The following is a 17,335-nucleotide window of genomic DNA, read 5'->3' as shown; positions in this document are numbered from 1 at the left end:
TTTGTTTGGGGGTTTGGATTTTGGATTGGGATTTGAATAGTAAAATTTTTGAATTTGAATAGTTGTATGATGTGATATAAATAGGTATTGATGTGATGTTTTGAATGTAAAATTGATTTTTAGTATAATATAAAAAATAAAAAATAGGTGTTTGATTTGATGTTTTTGGGGGAAAAAATAGGATGAATAGTGAAAATCCAAATAAATCCCTCAAACAAACACACCCTAAGTGAGTTTAGATTTTTTAATAGTAAAAAAATGAATTTAAATAGTTATTTAATACTCCCTCCGTCCATGAAAGTATACATATTTCTATTTTGGACGTCCATTAGAAAGTAAATATTTCATTAAATACCTTACTTTTTTCCACAAATACCCTTACTTTACACCACATCATTACTTTTACACCAAAAAGCAAGGGCAAAAATATCATTACACTACTTTTAACTACCCATTATAATTAAAATATTATTATTTCTTAAACACCGCGCCAAAAGTAATTGTATACTTTATGAGTGGACTATAATATAAATAGGCGATGATGTAATATTTTGAATGTAAAATAATTATTGGATATGGTGGTTTTGAAGGAAAATAAAAAATTGATAGTAAAAATCTTCACTAAAATTTACAAAAAAAAACAAAATTTAATTTATTTAGAAACAACTGCTTGTCCATGCTCTTAAAATTAGATGGGCTCAAGGATTGACAAAGGTTTTTTGGGCTCCTTGTAGCCCAACTATTAGGCCCAAAAGGTACCTCCGCGTCCACTCTTAACCTTTATTTTTGTAAAAAAATCAATTTTGGTTTCAATATAACAAAAATTTATCAATTTTGGTCTCAATTTAAAAAAACACATCAAATTTAGTCTCATTATAAACAATTTCAATCAATTTTGGTCATATTATAAATAATTTCCATCAATTTTGATTTCATTGTTAAAAAATTAACAAAAATTGCTGACGTGGACATGATAGAAGTGATGTGACGGCTGACTTGGAAACTACACAATCATGTACAATTATGCACGGCCATGTACAATTATACACAGTCATGTTATACATGACCATATTGTTACATGACCATGTATAATTCTACACGGCCGTGTACCTTTCTATTTTGGTCTAAAATTTTATTTTTTTGTTATATATTTTTAAATTTTTTTAAAATTTAGAATAGTTGATACAGTTAAAATGAAAAAAATCAATAATAATCATAATATAATCAAAATGTATCAATTTTAGTTCAAATATAAACATTTATCGTGTATATTCTTTTGAAAGATTTTGTCTAAAATTCTATTATTTACCAGAAAAAATTCTCTTACAAACATCCAATTATTGTATTGAAATAATAAATTAATTTTTAATACTACTATAATATATAAAATTAAAAAATAGTTATGTAATTGGATGTTTGTAAGAAGAATTATTATTTTATTTATTTTTTTTTACTGAGTAATAGAATTTTAGACAAAACTTTTTCAAAAGAATATATCTTATAAATTTTCATATTTGAATTAAATTGATAAATTCGAATACTATTATGATTACTATTTATTTTGACCATTTTAACTATATCAACTATTTTAAATTCAAAATAATTTTTTTTAAAAAAACAATATAACAAAAAAATAAAATTTTAGACTAAAACAAAAATGTATACGGACGTGTAAAATTATATATGGCCGTGTAACAACATGATCATGTATAATTATACACTGAAATATACATGACCATGTTGTTATATGGCCGTGTATAATTATACATGACCGTATAACAAGATGACCATGTATAATTATACACTGCAATCAATATACATGGCCGTGTAACAATATGACCGTGTATACTTGTACATGGCCGTGTAGTTTACAGGTCAACTGCCACGTCACCTCCGTTATTTTCACGTCAGCAATTTTCATTAAATTTTTAACGATGAGACTAAAATTGATTGAAATTATTTATAATGAGACCAAAATTGATTGAAATTATTTATAATAGAACTAAAATTGATAAATTTTTTTATATTGAGATCAAAATTGATAAATTTTTTTTATATTTGAACCAAAATTAATTTTTTTCCCTTTTTTTTATAATGAAAATAGAGCTATTTTTTATTATGAATAATTTTAAATTTAAATTTAAATAATATTTAATAAGAATAAATAATATATTTTTATAAAAAATCATAGTAGAAGAATTGAGATAAAAGAATAAAAAATCACATTCGAAATTGATAATTCAGTTTTGTCCAATTGTGACCTGCATTTAGAGTTTCAACTCAAATAATATAACTATTCATAAAGAATAAATCAAATTTACAATAGAATTGTACTAAAAGTTATCTCAAGAACACACATTTTTTCATAAAATTGCCCCAATTTTGCCTATTTTTCTTTTTCTTTCACAAAGCTAATAATTACTTCAAGGATTCTCCCACTTAAATTATGCATCTCTATGATTCTCCACATAACTATATATAAACAAATTCTTAACTTTACCAATATAATCGACACACAAGATAAGGATATCAAATATGGAAAAAAGTCATTCAGAATAAATCTATATATTGATTCCACTTTATTCTCTCAATCAAATCCCCTAAAATCTACTAATTTAATTTAATTAAATTCTCTAAAATCGATGGTTCTTTTTGGAATATGTTTGATTGAACAACTTGGGCCTCAACAAATCGATAACTTGTTTCATATTAAATGGGTTCCAACTGTTCACCAGAATCCATACGTTGCATCAATCAAAATTCATTTCTCAACAATCTCCCTCTTTTTTATTAATATTTACTGACCCAAGTAGAGACGATCAACAATCCTACAGAAAGTCTAAAATTTAACAGATTTTAAAACTGAACTCTCCTCCTCGACCAACAAAACATATACAAGTACTACCTCAAGACAACAATTCTTATCTCCAAGATCAACAGACAACCATCATCCTTCTCCACATTTGGGAAACATCAAACAAAAATTTTTTTATCCGTTGATGGAGGCTAAAGGTTGTTCCTTCTTCTTTTGACAGTCCGTTCAGAAATATAAAGAACTTACTTTAATCCATGTAACTCATATTAGACATTATAATCAACAACAAGTAATGCACACAAGCAAACAATTCATCCAATCCGCTAAATCTGTGGGAGATAGTCAAGCCAAAATAGCTTGAATCGATATTTAACGCCGACTAGAGCTCGGGGAAGGAAAGAAATGTTTTCCCATCTCTTTTACCAAATTATTTGTTGTTGATCCGAAAAACTTCTAGGTGTATATGTCTTCAAATCCAAATTATTTATTTTTCATACCGGTTATTGCATATTTGTCATTCAGAACTTTTTCCACTTTCTTTGGCTCCATCTTTGAAGTATTACATTTCTGTCTATTGCATTAATCAAAATTCTTTGTAATTTTTCGGTTGCAGGCCCATCCTTATGTTTAGATTTTATTTCAATATCATTTGATGATAATTCATCAATGGCTTGTATGGCATCAATAACATTATCTCTTTTGATTTTAACATATCTTCATTTGATTTTTCCATAGATTGTGCAATATTGTATAGATTTGATGACACTTTTGGTCTTCATTCACATCTGATTGGAGATAAAAATGGAAAATAAAAATATTGTTTCTATAATACTTAGGTGTGTTTGGTAAAGAGAAATAAAGTAAAAAAATAAAAATATTTTTATTTCTCTTATATCTTTGAGTAAGAGAAATCAAATTAAAAAAATGAATCATGTTTATTTTCGCTTGTTATTTTTTTTCTATGACCAGATAAATTTCTTTGATAAGAAGTGAATATTAATTTAGCATGTTTATTTTTTAAAATTTTCTATACTATATTTTTTATAAATTTTTTAAAATTATATTATTTCAATTTTACAAAACATCACATTTAATTTATTATTAAAATATTCAATTTTTATGATTTTTTTTAATATTACACTAAAATCTTATCTATAAAACATGGCATATAATTTATTATTCAAACAAAAAAGTCATTAAAAATAATTTTTCCACCTGTTAAAACTCTATCTTACCAGATTATTATTTATTCTTCATTTATTCATCTAGATCTTTTTTTTTTTTTTTACAATTTTCAACTTAATTTTTTATTTTACTAACCCAAATAATTAATTCTCATTTTTAGTTGGATTTTTCTTTCTACAATTCAATTCTCTAGTCTCGTACCTCCTTACATATGCGTAAGGATTTTAATTTGAAGATCGAGTTGCATGCATGGTTGGACCACATAAATGTGAAAATAGACTTAAATATGTGAATTCTATTAAAAGAGAGAGAGAGAGGAATATAGACGTATTACAAAACATATAGACATAATAATGTGATCAGTTGTAAGTTCATTGAAATAATTAAATATATATATATACATATATGTGTATATATATATATATGGAGATTGGGTGTGTTACGTGGTGTTTGTGAATGTGAGTTTGTGATTGTTACGTGGTGTTTGTGAATGTGAGTTTGTGATTGTTACGTGGTGTTTGTGAATGTTAAGTTTGAGAAATCAACTGTAGGATTACTGTGAGTTTGTGAATGTGCTAGAAATCTCGTCCTAAGTAACAAAACTGTACTGTAGACTAGTGTGCAGGGTTTGACCATGGTAAGTCTTTCCATACCTTTTGTCTTTCATGTATACGAGCACACGGGCGTGTATACTTATCTGCTTATATCTGTATTCTGCTAGTTCTATGGTTATGGGTCATTTACTTGTATTTTGCTAGTTCTATGGTTATGGGCCGCAGTCAATTGTCAACACACGGGCACGGCCGTATATACTTATCTGCTTATATCTGTTTCGGTTTTACGTAATTCTCGGACGATTTGTAATGTACTGCACACCACCGGACGGCCTACACGCATGACATATTTTTGTCATTCAAGCTTGTTAACTTTTTGTATTCTGCATACTTTTTCACGTCGGGTTACATCTTTTTTATTATATATCAAATGTAAGTTGCATTGAAGATATATTTCTTCAACTTGTTCTTCGGCACGTAACTGTAGGCTACTGCTAGAATTAATTTATTTTTTTTCCTTTATTTTTTTGTTAACTAAAAAAAGAAAATCAATAAAATAAAAACATCACACTTCATATTTATTAAGTTTTTCTATATTCAATATAATTTATTTTAATAATATAAATAATTTCATCACTCCAATCATTATCTATTAAATCACTATCCAACAAAACTCTCCAAAATCACACAAAATCTACTACACCAAAATAAGGCAAATTCCCAAAACTCCTAAAAAATTTAAATTCAAACCAATCACAAAGCCAGTCTTCCTAAAGAAACACACCCAGTGGACTGGCCTGTCCAGCTGCATATATGTATAATTCATTTGTTTATTAAAACTTGACGGAGTATCTCATCACTACTAGACTCGAGAAGTATGCAATTAGTATGCATTTAATATTATTAATTGGCCCAATAAAACAAGGGCAGGACAGGGCAGCTGACCAGAAATCGCTATAGCAGCTAGCAACACTTGCATTTTCAATACGTATGTATGTATGTAAGAAAAGCAGGATCCATGGAATGAAATTAGTTGAAGCTAGCTAGCAAGAGCGAGGGCATGGTATTAATTAATTAACTAATCAATCAACTACTACTACTACTACTACTGGTACTACCAGAAGAAGTGACTGAATAGCGACGCAGAAGGAGGTTGGTGATGACTATGAGGGCGATCTCCGCATGTACAGTGATGAATACAGCTGCTGTCATCAGCTCCCTGCAGCAGATCACATGAGCAGTGGTGGTCGTGCGATGGGGAGTGGGCGTGCCTGCCCTCGTAGGTAGTGATCACCATCCTCGGGTCATCCGCCAGTCTCTCCACCCGTTTCTTCACTCGGCACTTGTCTTGCGTGCACCGGTAATAGCTCCTGCACCACCACCCACCCACCCCATGCATGCATATCACCAACATATACATATAGATAGATAGATATGTGGTAGGCCATTGTTGACAAATGAAATTAATGTTCTAATTAATTTAATTAATTAAACCAAATGTACCTAGTACAATAAAAATTAAAGGGGTGGATCGGATGCCAAAGAAAAAGGAAAGCAAAACAAAAGGGGAACAACAAATCAAAAGCCATTCAATTCTAATTATGTATATGTATATACATGTTGCAATTGCAAACTGGCAATTGCTGGATTCATGATCAACACATGATGCCCTTTTCAGGCAACGTGGGGCTCTCTCTCAGGCATTTCCTACAGTGTGTGTGTGTGTGACAATATATATATAGATAAAGTTTGGAGCAATTTAATTCAATATAATTTAATTTGGTAAATTTTGGGGAATTCCTGTTCTTGTTTTAGGAAAAGAAAATAAAAAGAAAAGAGAATACTTGGGCTATAATCATTTGACAATGAAAAGCTAGATTTACTTTTCAACCTAAAGACAAATCATGAATTTGTATCTCTCTACGGATATATAGATATAGATTCCCATAATATGAAAATTCTGCAAAGAGGGAGGGAAAGGGAGAATTAATTGGCAATCATGACTCGTGTGTGTGTGTGTGTGTTTTTTCATAAAGCATATCTAGCTAGGGTTCGGTTTTGTGCAGGTTGGAAGGCAATCAGAAGACATTAAGTTACATTTACAGTGTGTGATCAAGGGCTTTTAATTAATTGATTACATTCTGAATCAGTACGTAATTACACTTCAACTTTTGCCTTTTTACACAATGGGTACGTACGCTTCTGTCTGTATTATTAACACTAATTGTTTCATGATCATGAGGCGTTGAGGCGAGTTCGTTTTTTTGAATTTCAATACATATATCCTCTCAACTCACCCTTAATTTATCACTGTAGTAACTCACCTTTAACAAGGAATTGGACAAGAGAAACTAGATAGAGATCATGTGAAAGGATTCACATGTCGTCTGAATATTCCAAAAAATAAATAAATTTGAAAAGGCATAGATTTAAATATATATATATATATGTGTGTGTGTGTGTGTATTCAATAAAGCTTGAAGTGAAGAAGACATGGATTGAGGAACTGGGAAAATATATATAATTAAGTAAAGAATGATAGGATATAGTAATAGTAATAGTAGCATCAAATATCAAACAGATGGATTGGTAGGTAGGTAGGTGGTTCGTACGTACCTGGGATGCTGGGTGTTCTTGACAACCTTCTGGCCATACTTCCTCCATTTGTACCCATCATCCAGCACATCCACGTCACTCATGGTTTTGAAGCAAAACCTGGGCTCTCTCACCTTTCTTCTTCCCTTAATCTTCTTCATCGTCTTCATCGCCGAAATCCCTAGGCGATGATCGACGACGTCACCCACGGCTCTCTTCATGCTCATGCACTCACTCAATTCTCCCCATGCCGCCCTAATTATTGATGAATGAATGAATAAATTAATTAATTAAACCATCAGCAATTAATTAATCCAATCCAAGGAAACACCTGCAGCTTCATGAGATATAGATACACGTTTATGTATGTGAAAGAGATAACTAATTTGAATACTGCTAGCGCTAGCTAGTAGTTGTAGCTAAGCTACTGCAGGTACCAACCAGCTGTAGTTTGAAGCTGATCTTTGCAAGTTGGAAAGAGTATTCCGGCCGGGTATTACTACCGATGATGATCCCGGGAAGTGATGAGGAGGAGGAGAGGTGAAATCTTCATGATGTTGCTTGGTAACGATGGACTGATCGGAGAGGTTTGTGAGGGGCGAAGAGTTCGAATCAGCTGCTGCAGCTGCAAGTGAAGCAATTAAATGATGATTTGGGGTGGGGGCGTTGGGATCAGAGGACAGTACTACAGTTTTGAGGGATTGGGATTGGGATTGCAGTATGGGAATGGAATTAGCAAAATTATTGGCGTGGAAAGAGAAAGGGAAGATCATCCCAATCTGTGAGGAGGAGGAGGAGGAGACCAATAAATCATCAGCCTCCTCCTGCTGCTGCTGCACCTCAAACAAACCCTGATTATTATTATTATTGTTAAGCATGGACGACGATTGGGATGCAGAAGCCATACTCTCTCTCTCTCTCTCTGTGCACCTTGTGGAAGAAAAACAAGCACACACACGATTAGCGGCTAGAAGGGGATGGATGGACGGATTTATTGTTTGGTTAGGACTTGGGATAAGATATATTGGGAGTGGGGTTGGGTATTCTCAGCTGGTTTAAATTGATGCGGGAAGTGACAGAATACCAGCAAGAGGTGAGCCAGGCCAGGCCAGACAACTATATATATATATATGTATGTATATTTGAGGGATATTGGTGTCCCTGCAGCAGCTAGCAGACTAGCTACCTCCCTTCATCGTTTCGCTCTATTCTATTCGTTTTATAATAAGCTAAGTATGTAGCTGCTTCAACAATCTAATTAGCCTTAAGTTAATTATATCAGCAGAATCAAAATAAAAACCCAGCCTGTATCATGATGAGCCCACACAAACGACTCGACTCGACTCTATGGGTGTGGTTGTGGCTGTGGCCTGTGCAGAAAGCAGCTGTCTGAAATGACGCTTAATTAGTCAATTGATTAATTTGTGCTCATATATATATATATTGTTTTATTTATATATTGCCTCTAATTCAAATGAAACACTAGTTAGTTAGTGTTGTTTTTCTTACTGTGCGCAATAAATTAATATAACCATTCGTAATTAATGTAAATTACATTAAAGAAATGCTGTTTGGCTTTCTTTGGCTTATTATTTCATCAATATATTATTATCCCTTCTAATGCTGCCTAATGTTTCAAGGCATTAATTAGTTTCACACAACTATATTAATTGAAGAGCGATATAGATAGATAGATAGATAGATATTTAACCAGTGAACAGTTCGTAGGTAGAGAATTAATTAGAAATAGTGGGTGTACTACTACTACTACAAAAACTACTGTAATGAGTAAAAGAGTTGTTGTAATAGAAAGCAAAAGTGCAAAACATTAAGATTGATCAGATGAACAGTGGGCAATGGACTTTCCATTTGGTGCATGTGTATATATATATATAAATGTTATGTATTGTATAAGTCAGTCGGTAGTGGGATATGGCACAGATGTCTGTACTCTGACCTCATTGCTGAGATATATATATATATATATACATACATACACTCATCCTTACAAAGGTCAATAAACACATGTCTAGGACAAGAAAATAAAAAACATAAATGGGAATGTTTCTTGTGTAGGACTTGTGAGCCTTGGTGTCAAAGTTATTCCTTTGCTTTGTTTGTTTCTGCAAATGGATTGTCGACTTTCTTATGCCCATCGCACAAAACCATAATATATATATGCACACATCACTAATTTCTCATTTTTAATTTCATCGACAGACACACACATATATATATATATATATACACGCGCATGTCTGTAGTTGCAATGACTGAGTATTAGAATTAGAGACTAAATACAAAATAGTAAATAGTTCTCTTACAATATTATTCTAGTATGTACTACACAATATTCCCTGTGGTTTAATAATGTCACTTGAACAGTACCATCAATATATATAACATCATATATAATAATTATTTCATTTAAAAAAAATATTTTTTCAATCTCACTTAATTCGTCATTTTTTTCTATTTTAGTTCGTTTCATATAGTTTGTTTTTTTTTTTTTTTAAAAAAAAATATAATTTTTTTAAAAGTTTATAATTTATATTAATTTTTTTTATCTTAATCTAAAATTATTTTATTAAATTATATTATAATTTATACTAATTTTTTTATTTTAATCTAAAATTATTTTATTAAATTATAATTATTTTTACTAATATACTTTTTAATTATTTACTAATTACACCATACATAGAACTCAGTACCTAAGCTAAAGTGAACAAATTAGCTTGAACGAGAAAGAATAGTAAAACTTGAGATACTTAAAGTAAACAAATCCTTTATAATTATCACTACAAGAAAAAATTATTTTTGTAATAAATTTTTTTTTTCTAAGTTTACTTTTTTACTTTACTAATGACATTAGAGACGATATTATGAATAAAATTAAGTTAGCTACGTGAACTTTAGGGACGAAATTCCGTTACAAATATATTAATTTTTTGTAGTGTATAAGGGTTTGTTTAGTTGTGATATAAAATTGATTTAAAATGAAATTTTAGATTTATGTTTCTGTTTAAATGATATTTTGATGTCATATTTTAATTTGTGAAAAAAATAGTATATTTTTATTAAAAATTGAATAAATAGTTGTATTGATTTTGATTTAAATAATAAAAGAACAAACCTAAAGGTCATCCCAATTCCACTAAAAAATATATTGTTTTTAGATTTAATTTTTGAATTTGAATTTTTAATATTAAAATTTTAAATTTGAATATTTGTTATTTTAGATATAGATATTGATGTTATATTTTGAATGTAAAAATATTTTTTAATATAATATAATATAAAAAATAAAAAATAATTATTTGATTGAATATTTTTGCATGTAAAAAAATCAAATTTAATAATAAAAATCTTATAAAAAAATCCACTGAACACAAACTAATAATTAAGAAATGCCTTTTTCGGTTGAGTATATATAAATAATGTGAGAGCAGCAGGAAAGTGCATTCCATTAATTCATTCTGAACAAATTTTAACCAACGATGACTAGAGTATGTTTCCTTTTTACAGGTTTCAAAACAATTTGATTTATATTTGATATTAAAATAATAGATGTTTTTGTAATAAACAAAAATATATATTTTAATAAGAGAAATTAAGGTGTGTTTGTTTGTGGATTTTAGCATTTTTATTTGGATTTTTTAATAATAAAAAATTAAATTTGAATAATTGTTTGATGCTATATAAATAGAAATTGATGTAATGTTTTAAATGTAAAATAAATTTATAGTATAATATAAAATAAAAAAAAATTATTTAATATGATATTTTTAGAGAGAAAAAAAAATCGAATAGTAAAAACTGTGGTAAAATTTACAAAAGGACAGAACCCTCAAGTTTTAAGCAAAAAACCAAACCATAGATAATATGTATATGTGTGTGTGATTAGTAATTCATATAAAAACTGTGAGTGATGCTAGATATCTAAAAGTATCAAAATTGATATGGATGGATGAGGTTGAATATGCTATATATATAAAATTAAATTATTTTTTTAGAATCAAGCAACTAGGAAATGTGTGGAATGTGGTAATTTGATGGATGAATATGTAAGTGGGCTTGAAATGCAGATGAAAGAGCTTTGAGAATGAAGTTAGAGAGAGAGAGAGAGAGAGAGGAATGGGGATGGGGATGGGGATGGGGAATGGCACCAAGAAGAAAAACCAAAAAGAATAAAAAAGAGATCAAATGGCAATGATGATGAATCTTGGGAGGAAATCTCTCACTCTCTCATTCTCACCAGCAGTGAAAAGACATGATTAGTTGTAATAATTGATGATAGGAGGGCCCCTTTGACTTTTGTCAGCAAAAAAGCTTATTACCTTTTCCACTCCTTTATAATTAATTAAGATAACTAACACACTTATATACTCCATAATAGTACTGTGCTCATTCATTCATTCATTAAACAACCCCACCCCACCCCACCCCACCCCTCTCTCATACCAATAACTGTATATCATATCGCTGGATCCAACAAAATAACAATCCATTTATACACTGCTTGCTTGCTTGCTTTGCTGTAGTATTATTGTACATATAATTGTGTGCATATAATAATAACAGTATATAACATCTCAGAATATATATAAATATAAATGTATATGATAGATATATATCTCTCTCTCTTCAATTGCACACAATTAATTGATCGATCCATGTTTGCTTTGTTTGGCAACATTAATATTGGTGGGGTAACCCCTCCTGTTTCCTCATCATTTACCCATCCATCTCACTCCACAACACTAGCCATTGATGAAGCAATTTCAATTTCAATTTCAATTTCAATTTCAATTTCATCTCTCTCTCTCTCTCTCTATATATATATATATATATATAAATATTTGTGTGTTTGTGTGCGTCTCATTGTGAGGGCGCTAATGTCTGCACTTTTTGTACCATTCATTAATTAGTTGGAGTAAATGGTTCAATCAATTGCTTATTGTGATTGTGTAAAACAATCAGAGATCGATCATCGTATATTAATCTACTCAATCTACTGCATCTGAATCTGAATCGGAATCTGCATCATGTACGTATGAAATTATATATAAACAAATTGAAGAGAGTGCAATGCAATTCAATTCACATTGATCGTTCCTACAACATCACCTGTAGTTTTTCTAATACGTATGTATAGTTGAATTATACAGTTAGCTAGCTACTTTTGGGATTAATTGAAGATACCTGGTTTGGATTTTATGTTCAGATTTTGAATAATAAAAATTTCAAAATTAAAACAATGATATAATATAATATACATGTACTATTTTGAATTTAAAAATATTTCTTAATAGAATATAATCATAGAAAAAATATGTGTGTATGATTTTGATGTCTTTTTAGGGAATTTAAAATATTGGTAAATTAATTCATTGTAAAAATCTTAAAAACATCATCCAAACAAACACAACCTAACTTAACTTGAGAAATGAAAATTGACGCGGATTGGAGTAGCTAGCGGAGTTGATCAGATTTGTCCAAACAATTATGAATTGGTGGTTTGAGATGTCGATCCGTTTTTCATAAGTTTTGGTTTCACATGTCAGCTAACTGTAAATCTAACGAAATTTCGGTTCAAATAAACTTCCAGTACTTTTTAATTATTTAAACTTAAATTATAATTTGAATAGCTTACAAATAATTTTTTTTTTTTTTTTTTTTAATATTTAAAGGAGACTGTTTCATGTGCTGAAAGAAAATTATTTAGTTGGTACTAGTAGTATTTGCTAATATAATACAGATACAATGTATGAACTAAAATAAGATATTTAAAAATAATACCCTCGTAAATGTGAACTTCCAACACATAGCTTTTGTTAAAATATTTTTAGAAAATATATATTGTAGACAAAAAAAATTATGTTATTTTTAATAAACACAAAATTTGTACAAATTATATTTGATTTAAATTTAAAGTAGGTCCTATTATCTAAATGGGTCATTTGATTCTCCTTCAGAGTCGATTTGTTTTCCAACTTAGTTTTCGATGGCTTATTTGATCCGAAGAGGTTTGGTCTTCGGTTTGACTTTTCCGGCTTTTGGAGGGTTATGGTCTCCGTGCGGGCCATTTGATCGTAAGCTTTGGATTTGATGTCTTTTTTTTTTAGACGATCCGAGGCTTTGATCTTTGATTTGGCTTTGCCGCTTTTGGAGGACTTTGGTCTCTGTATTGGCGATTTGATCATCGTCTTTGAATTTGTTGTTTTCTTTGGACGATCCGCGACTTTGACATTTGTTTTGGCTTTGTCGCTTTTGGAGGACTTTGGTCTCCGTGTTGGCGATTTAATCATCGTATTTGGATTTGTTGTCTTCTTTAGACGATCCGCAACTTTGATCTTTAGTTTGCCTTTTCCGCCTTTTGGAGAGCTTCGGTCTCCGTGCGGGCGATTTGATCATCAACTTTGGATTTGATGTCTTCTTTAAACGATCCGCAGCTTTGATCTTTAATTTGTCTTTGCCGCTTTTGAAGGGCTTTGGTCTCCGTGTTGGCGATTTGATCATCGTCTTTGGATTTGTTGTCTTCTTTGGACGATCCGCGACTTTGACCTTTGCTTTGCATTTTCCGCCGTTTGGAGGGCTTTGGTCTCCATGTGGGCGATTTGATCATCGGCTTTGGATTTGTCTTTGCCGCTTTTGGAGGGCTTTGGTCTCCGTGCGGGTAATTTGATCCTAAGCTTTGGATTTGATATTCTCTTTAAACGATCTGCAGCTTTGATCTTTGAGAATGTGGATTTGGTGCTCCATAACGCTTTTGGCGGCGTGTTCCTTTGAATTTTGGATCGAAGAGGGCCTGGTTTGCGCCTTTTATGAAGAACGCGACGAATATCTTGAAGCTTTGAGAGCGGCTTTTGAGGCTCTTCCTTGGCTTTGATGGATTCCTCAATGGCTTTGAGAGCTTTGATCATTCCTCCGGCTCGGACATACGACGAAGAACGTTAACTCCATCGATTCGTCAGCCAATATTGGATCATTTGTCCAAATCGGTGACTTTCGACGAAGAACGCTTCAAAGGACACGAAGAACATGAAGAACAATACAGAGAGAGTCTAGAGACTTACCCTTTGCTTGAATCCTCGATGCAACTTCGGTGTGTCAAATGAATTGGCCATGACTCCTATTTATAGGGAATGGATGACCTTGGCTTCCTTTTCGGATGGTGCCACGTGTATGGAAATATTTTATAATCTTTCCTTTTCCATCAGATGTTGCTTTCCATTCTTGACGGATTTGATTGTGCACCTTCATTTCTCGCCAAAATCTTTATATCATTGTCTTTTTTGGAAGATATTAATTTATATACTTCCTTTATTGACAAGATCTTTATATCATTGCCTTTTGTTGGAAGATATTAATTTATATACTTCATTTATTGATAAGATTAATTTATTTTGCTGCCAAATTTATTATGGTTCTATTTATGCACGTAATATTTGTACGATATCTTCCATTTTAAGCATATTTTTGCATTAATGGTTGATATTTATTGTACAAAAATTAACATATGTGCATAATTAAATACCATATATTTATATTATTGGAATTTTATTTTCTTCCAAAATATATGATATCTAATTGATTTTAGACATATATTTTTAGTGTCTACAAAATGCCTCCTCGAGACTCTTTTAAGCCTACGATATCTTTCATTTTAAGCATATTTTTGCATTAATGGTTGATATTTATTGTGCAAAAATTAACATATGTGCATAAATAAATACCATATATTTATATTATTGGAATTTTATTTTCTTCCAAAATATATGATATCTAATTGATTTTAGACATATATTTTTAGTGTCTACAAAATGCCTCCTCGAGACTCTTTTAAGCCGACGCAAAGCGTTTAAGGCTTGAATGAGTCTCGAAACATAAGTCAATTTATTTTTTGACTGATTTTTTTTATGGCTATCATTTTTATTTTTTTTTTTTAGCCAATATTTTTTCAGAGGGCTTTTTCTTTTTTTTTTTGGACGAGATTTTTTTTTTTGTCCAATTGATTTTTTTTAAGCCCAATTTTTTTTGGATATTTTTTTTTCCAATTTATTTTTTAGGGTTTTTTTTTTGCCATAATTGACTGAACTCGGAGTTATATTCCAAGTTGCCTACGTATCTGGTTAATGAATCAAGTCATAACATAGTTCAAAACAAATTGAATCTGTTTGTTTTTGTTAAACAGTTTATTCTCGTGTTAAGAAGTTCTGTTAGAAAGTTTATCCTTATTTTTAGGAGAGTGTAGAAAGTTTATCCTCGTTTCTAGGAGGGTGAAGAAAGTTTATCCTCGCTTCTAGGAGGATTGAGAAAGTTTATCCTCGTTTCTAGGAGATTGAAGAAAGTTTATCCTCGTTTCTAGGAGGGTGAGGAAAGTTTATCCTCGTTTATAGGAGGATGGAGAAAGTTTATCCTCGTTTCTAGGAGATTGGAGAAAGTTTATCCTCGTTTCCAAGAGATTGGAGAAAGTTTATCCTCGTTTCTAGGAGGGTGAAGAAAGTTTATCCTCGTTTCTAGGAGGATGGAGAAAGTTTATCCTCGTTTCCAGGAGATTGAAGAAAATTTATCCTCGTTTCTAGGAGGGTGGAGAAAGTTTATCTTCGTTTCCAGGAGATTGAAGAAAGTTTATCCTCGTTTCTAGGAGGGGTGAAGGTATGACTGCCCCCACTATTTGAAGTGTTATATTTCTCGTCATTTGAGAAATTTTCAGTAGGCGGTCCATACATTCCACTAGACATCATGCTCAATTCCATATCATGAGCGCGAGTGGCGAGTTCTTCAAAAGTATGGGGTCGGATCCCTTGTAGGGTGTATTTCAAGCCCCATTGTATCCCTTGAATGCACATTTCTATGCCGGAAGCCTCGGACATACGGTCTTTGCAGTTGAGGCTAGACTTTTCCAGCAATTGATGTAGTCAATTACTGGTTCATCTTTCCATTGGCGGCTGTTGGTGAGTTCAATCATGCTGACGGTTCTCTTTGTGCTGTAGAACCGATTCAAGAACTCGTACTTTAGTTGTTCCCAATTGTCGATGGAACCAACCTCTAAGTCGATGTACCAGTCGAAGGCGTTGTTGTTTAGTGACCGCACAAATTGTTTGACTAGGAGGTCTCCATATGTTCCAGCATCGTTGCATATCTCGACAAAGTGCGCTATATGTTGCTTTGGTTGCCTTTGCCGTCAAATTGTTGAAACTTTGGTGGTTGATAGCCCGTTGGCATTTTGAGGGCGTTAATTCTTGCAATGTAGGGCTTGGTGTAAGTGTGCGTCGGCCTTGAATCCCTTCGAATTCTCTTTCGATTGCCCCCTTGATATATTTGTCAAGTTGGGATATATGGATGAAGGAGTTGGATGATCCTTAAAATGGATTTGGTTCCGCCACCTTTTCTTTGTCATGACGTTGCTCCACAGATGTTGCCACTTTATTTTGGACCGCTGGGGATGATTGTTGCTTTTCAGTTGCATGGCCGGCTTATTCAGGCTTGTCCAGCTTTGTGAGAAGTTTTTCAATGAGGGCGTCTTGTTGTTGCATGTGTTGAGACATCCCTTCAATGATTTTGGCCAATGCTGCAAGTTGATCTTCTATATTTGAAGCATTGATAGTCATCACCGGAGCAGAGCATGATGCGGTTGAATGACTTGAAATTAGCCGATGAGTATGTGGCATGAAAGTGTCTTTGAAGCTTTTATATTCCTCGCAGAGAAGACTTTGATCCACAATCTTTGGGTCCTCAATATTTGAAGCGTTGGTAGTCATCACCGGAGCAGAGCTTGATGCGGTCGAATGACTTGCAGTTTGTTGAGGGGTGAACAATGCGGCAGTACTCTTAAAGTTATCGTCTTCTTCATAGAGTGGACTTTGCTCTGTGATTTTTGGAGAAGTGTCTTCAGATAACGACAATGCTCTTTTGGTAATGCTTCGTGTTGTCATTCCAGTATTTGTCGAAGCGCTTGAGATTTTGGACGCGATGGGTGCGCCAACTTCTTTGGCGGCGACGGCGGCTTTAGCAGCAACTTTTGACGCAACGTTGGAAGTCTTGATCTTGTAGGAAGTCATTGGTTGTTGAAAGTTCGTCGGAAAGAGAGATGAAAGGTAGAGAGGTCCCACTGGGCGTGCCAAAAATTTGTGGACAAAAAATTGTGTTATTTTTAATAAACACAAAATTTGTACAAATT

General features: G+C 32.0%; 1 protein-coding gene across 1 annotated transcript; it reads right to left on the bottom strand.

Annotated features, from left to right (window-relative positions):
• Nucleotides 1-5,371: 5,371 nt before the first annotated feature.
• On the bottom strand, nucleotides 5,372-8,337 carry LOC127241952 (probable WRKY transcription factor 12). The gene is made up of 3 exons (XM_051261253.1): nucleotides 7,591-8,337; nucleotides 7,171-7,404; nucleotides 5,372-5,924 (listed from the first exon to the last, which is right to left on the bottom strand). The coding sequence occupies exons 1-3, from the start codon at nucleotides 8,052-8,054 to the stop codon at nucleotides 5,669-5,671; spliced, it is 954 nt and encodes a 317-aa protein (XP_051117210.1). The 5' UTR covers nucleotides 8,055-8,337; the 3' UTR covers nucleotides 5,372-5,668.
• Between the last annotated feature and the right edge of the window lie 8,998 nt (nucleotides 8,338-17,335).

This window comes from Andrographis paniculata, unplaced genomic scaffold (genome assembly GCF_009805555.1).
Source record: "Andrographis paniculata isolate CXL003 unplaced genomic scaffold, ASM980555v1 Contig86END, whole genome shotgun sequence".
Taxonomy (NCBI): Eukaryota; Viridiplantae; Streptophyta; class Magnoliopsida; order Lamiales; family Acanthaceae; genus Andrographis; species Andrographis paniculata.
Note: the sequence above shows the minus strand (reverse complement) of the source record. Positions and strands in the feature narration are given on the sequence as shown.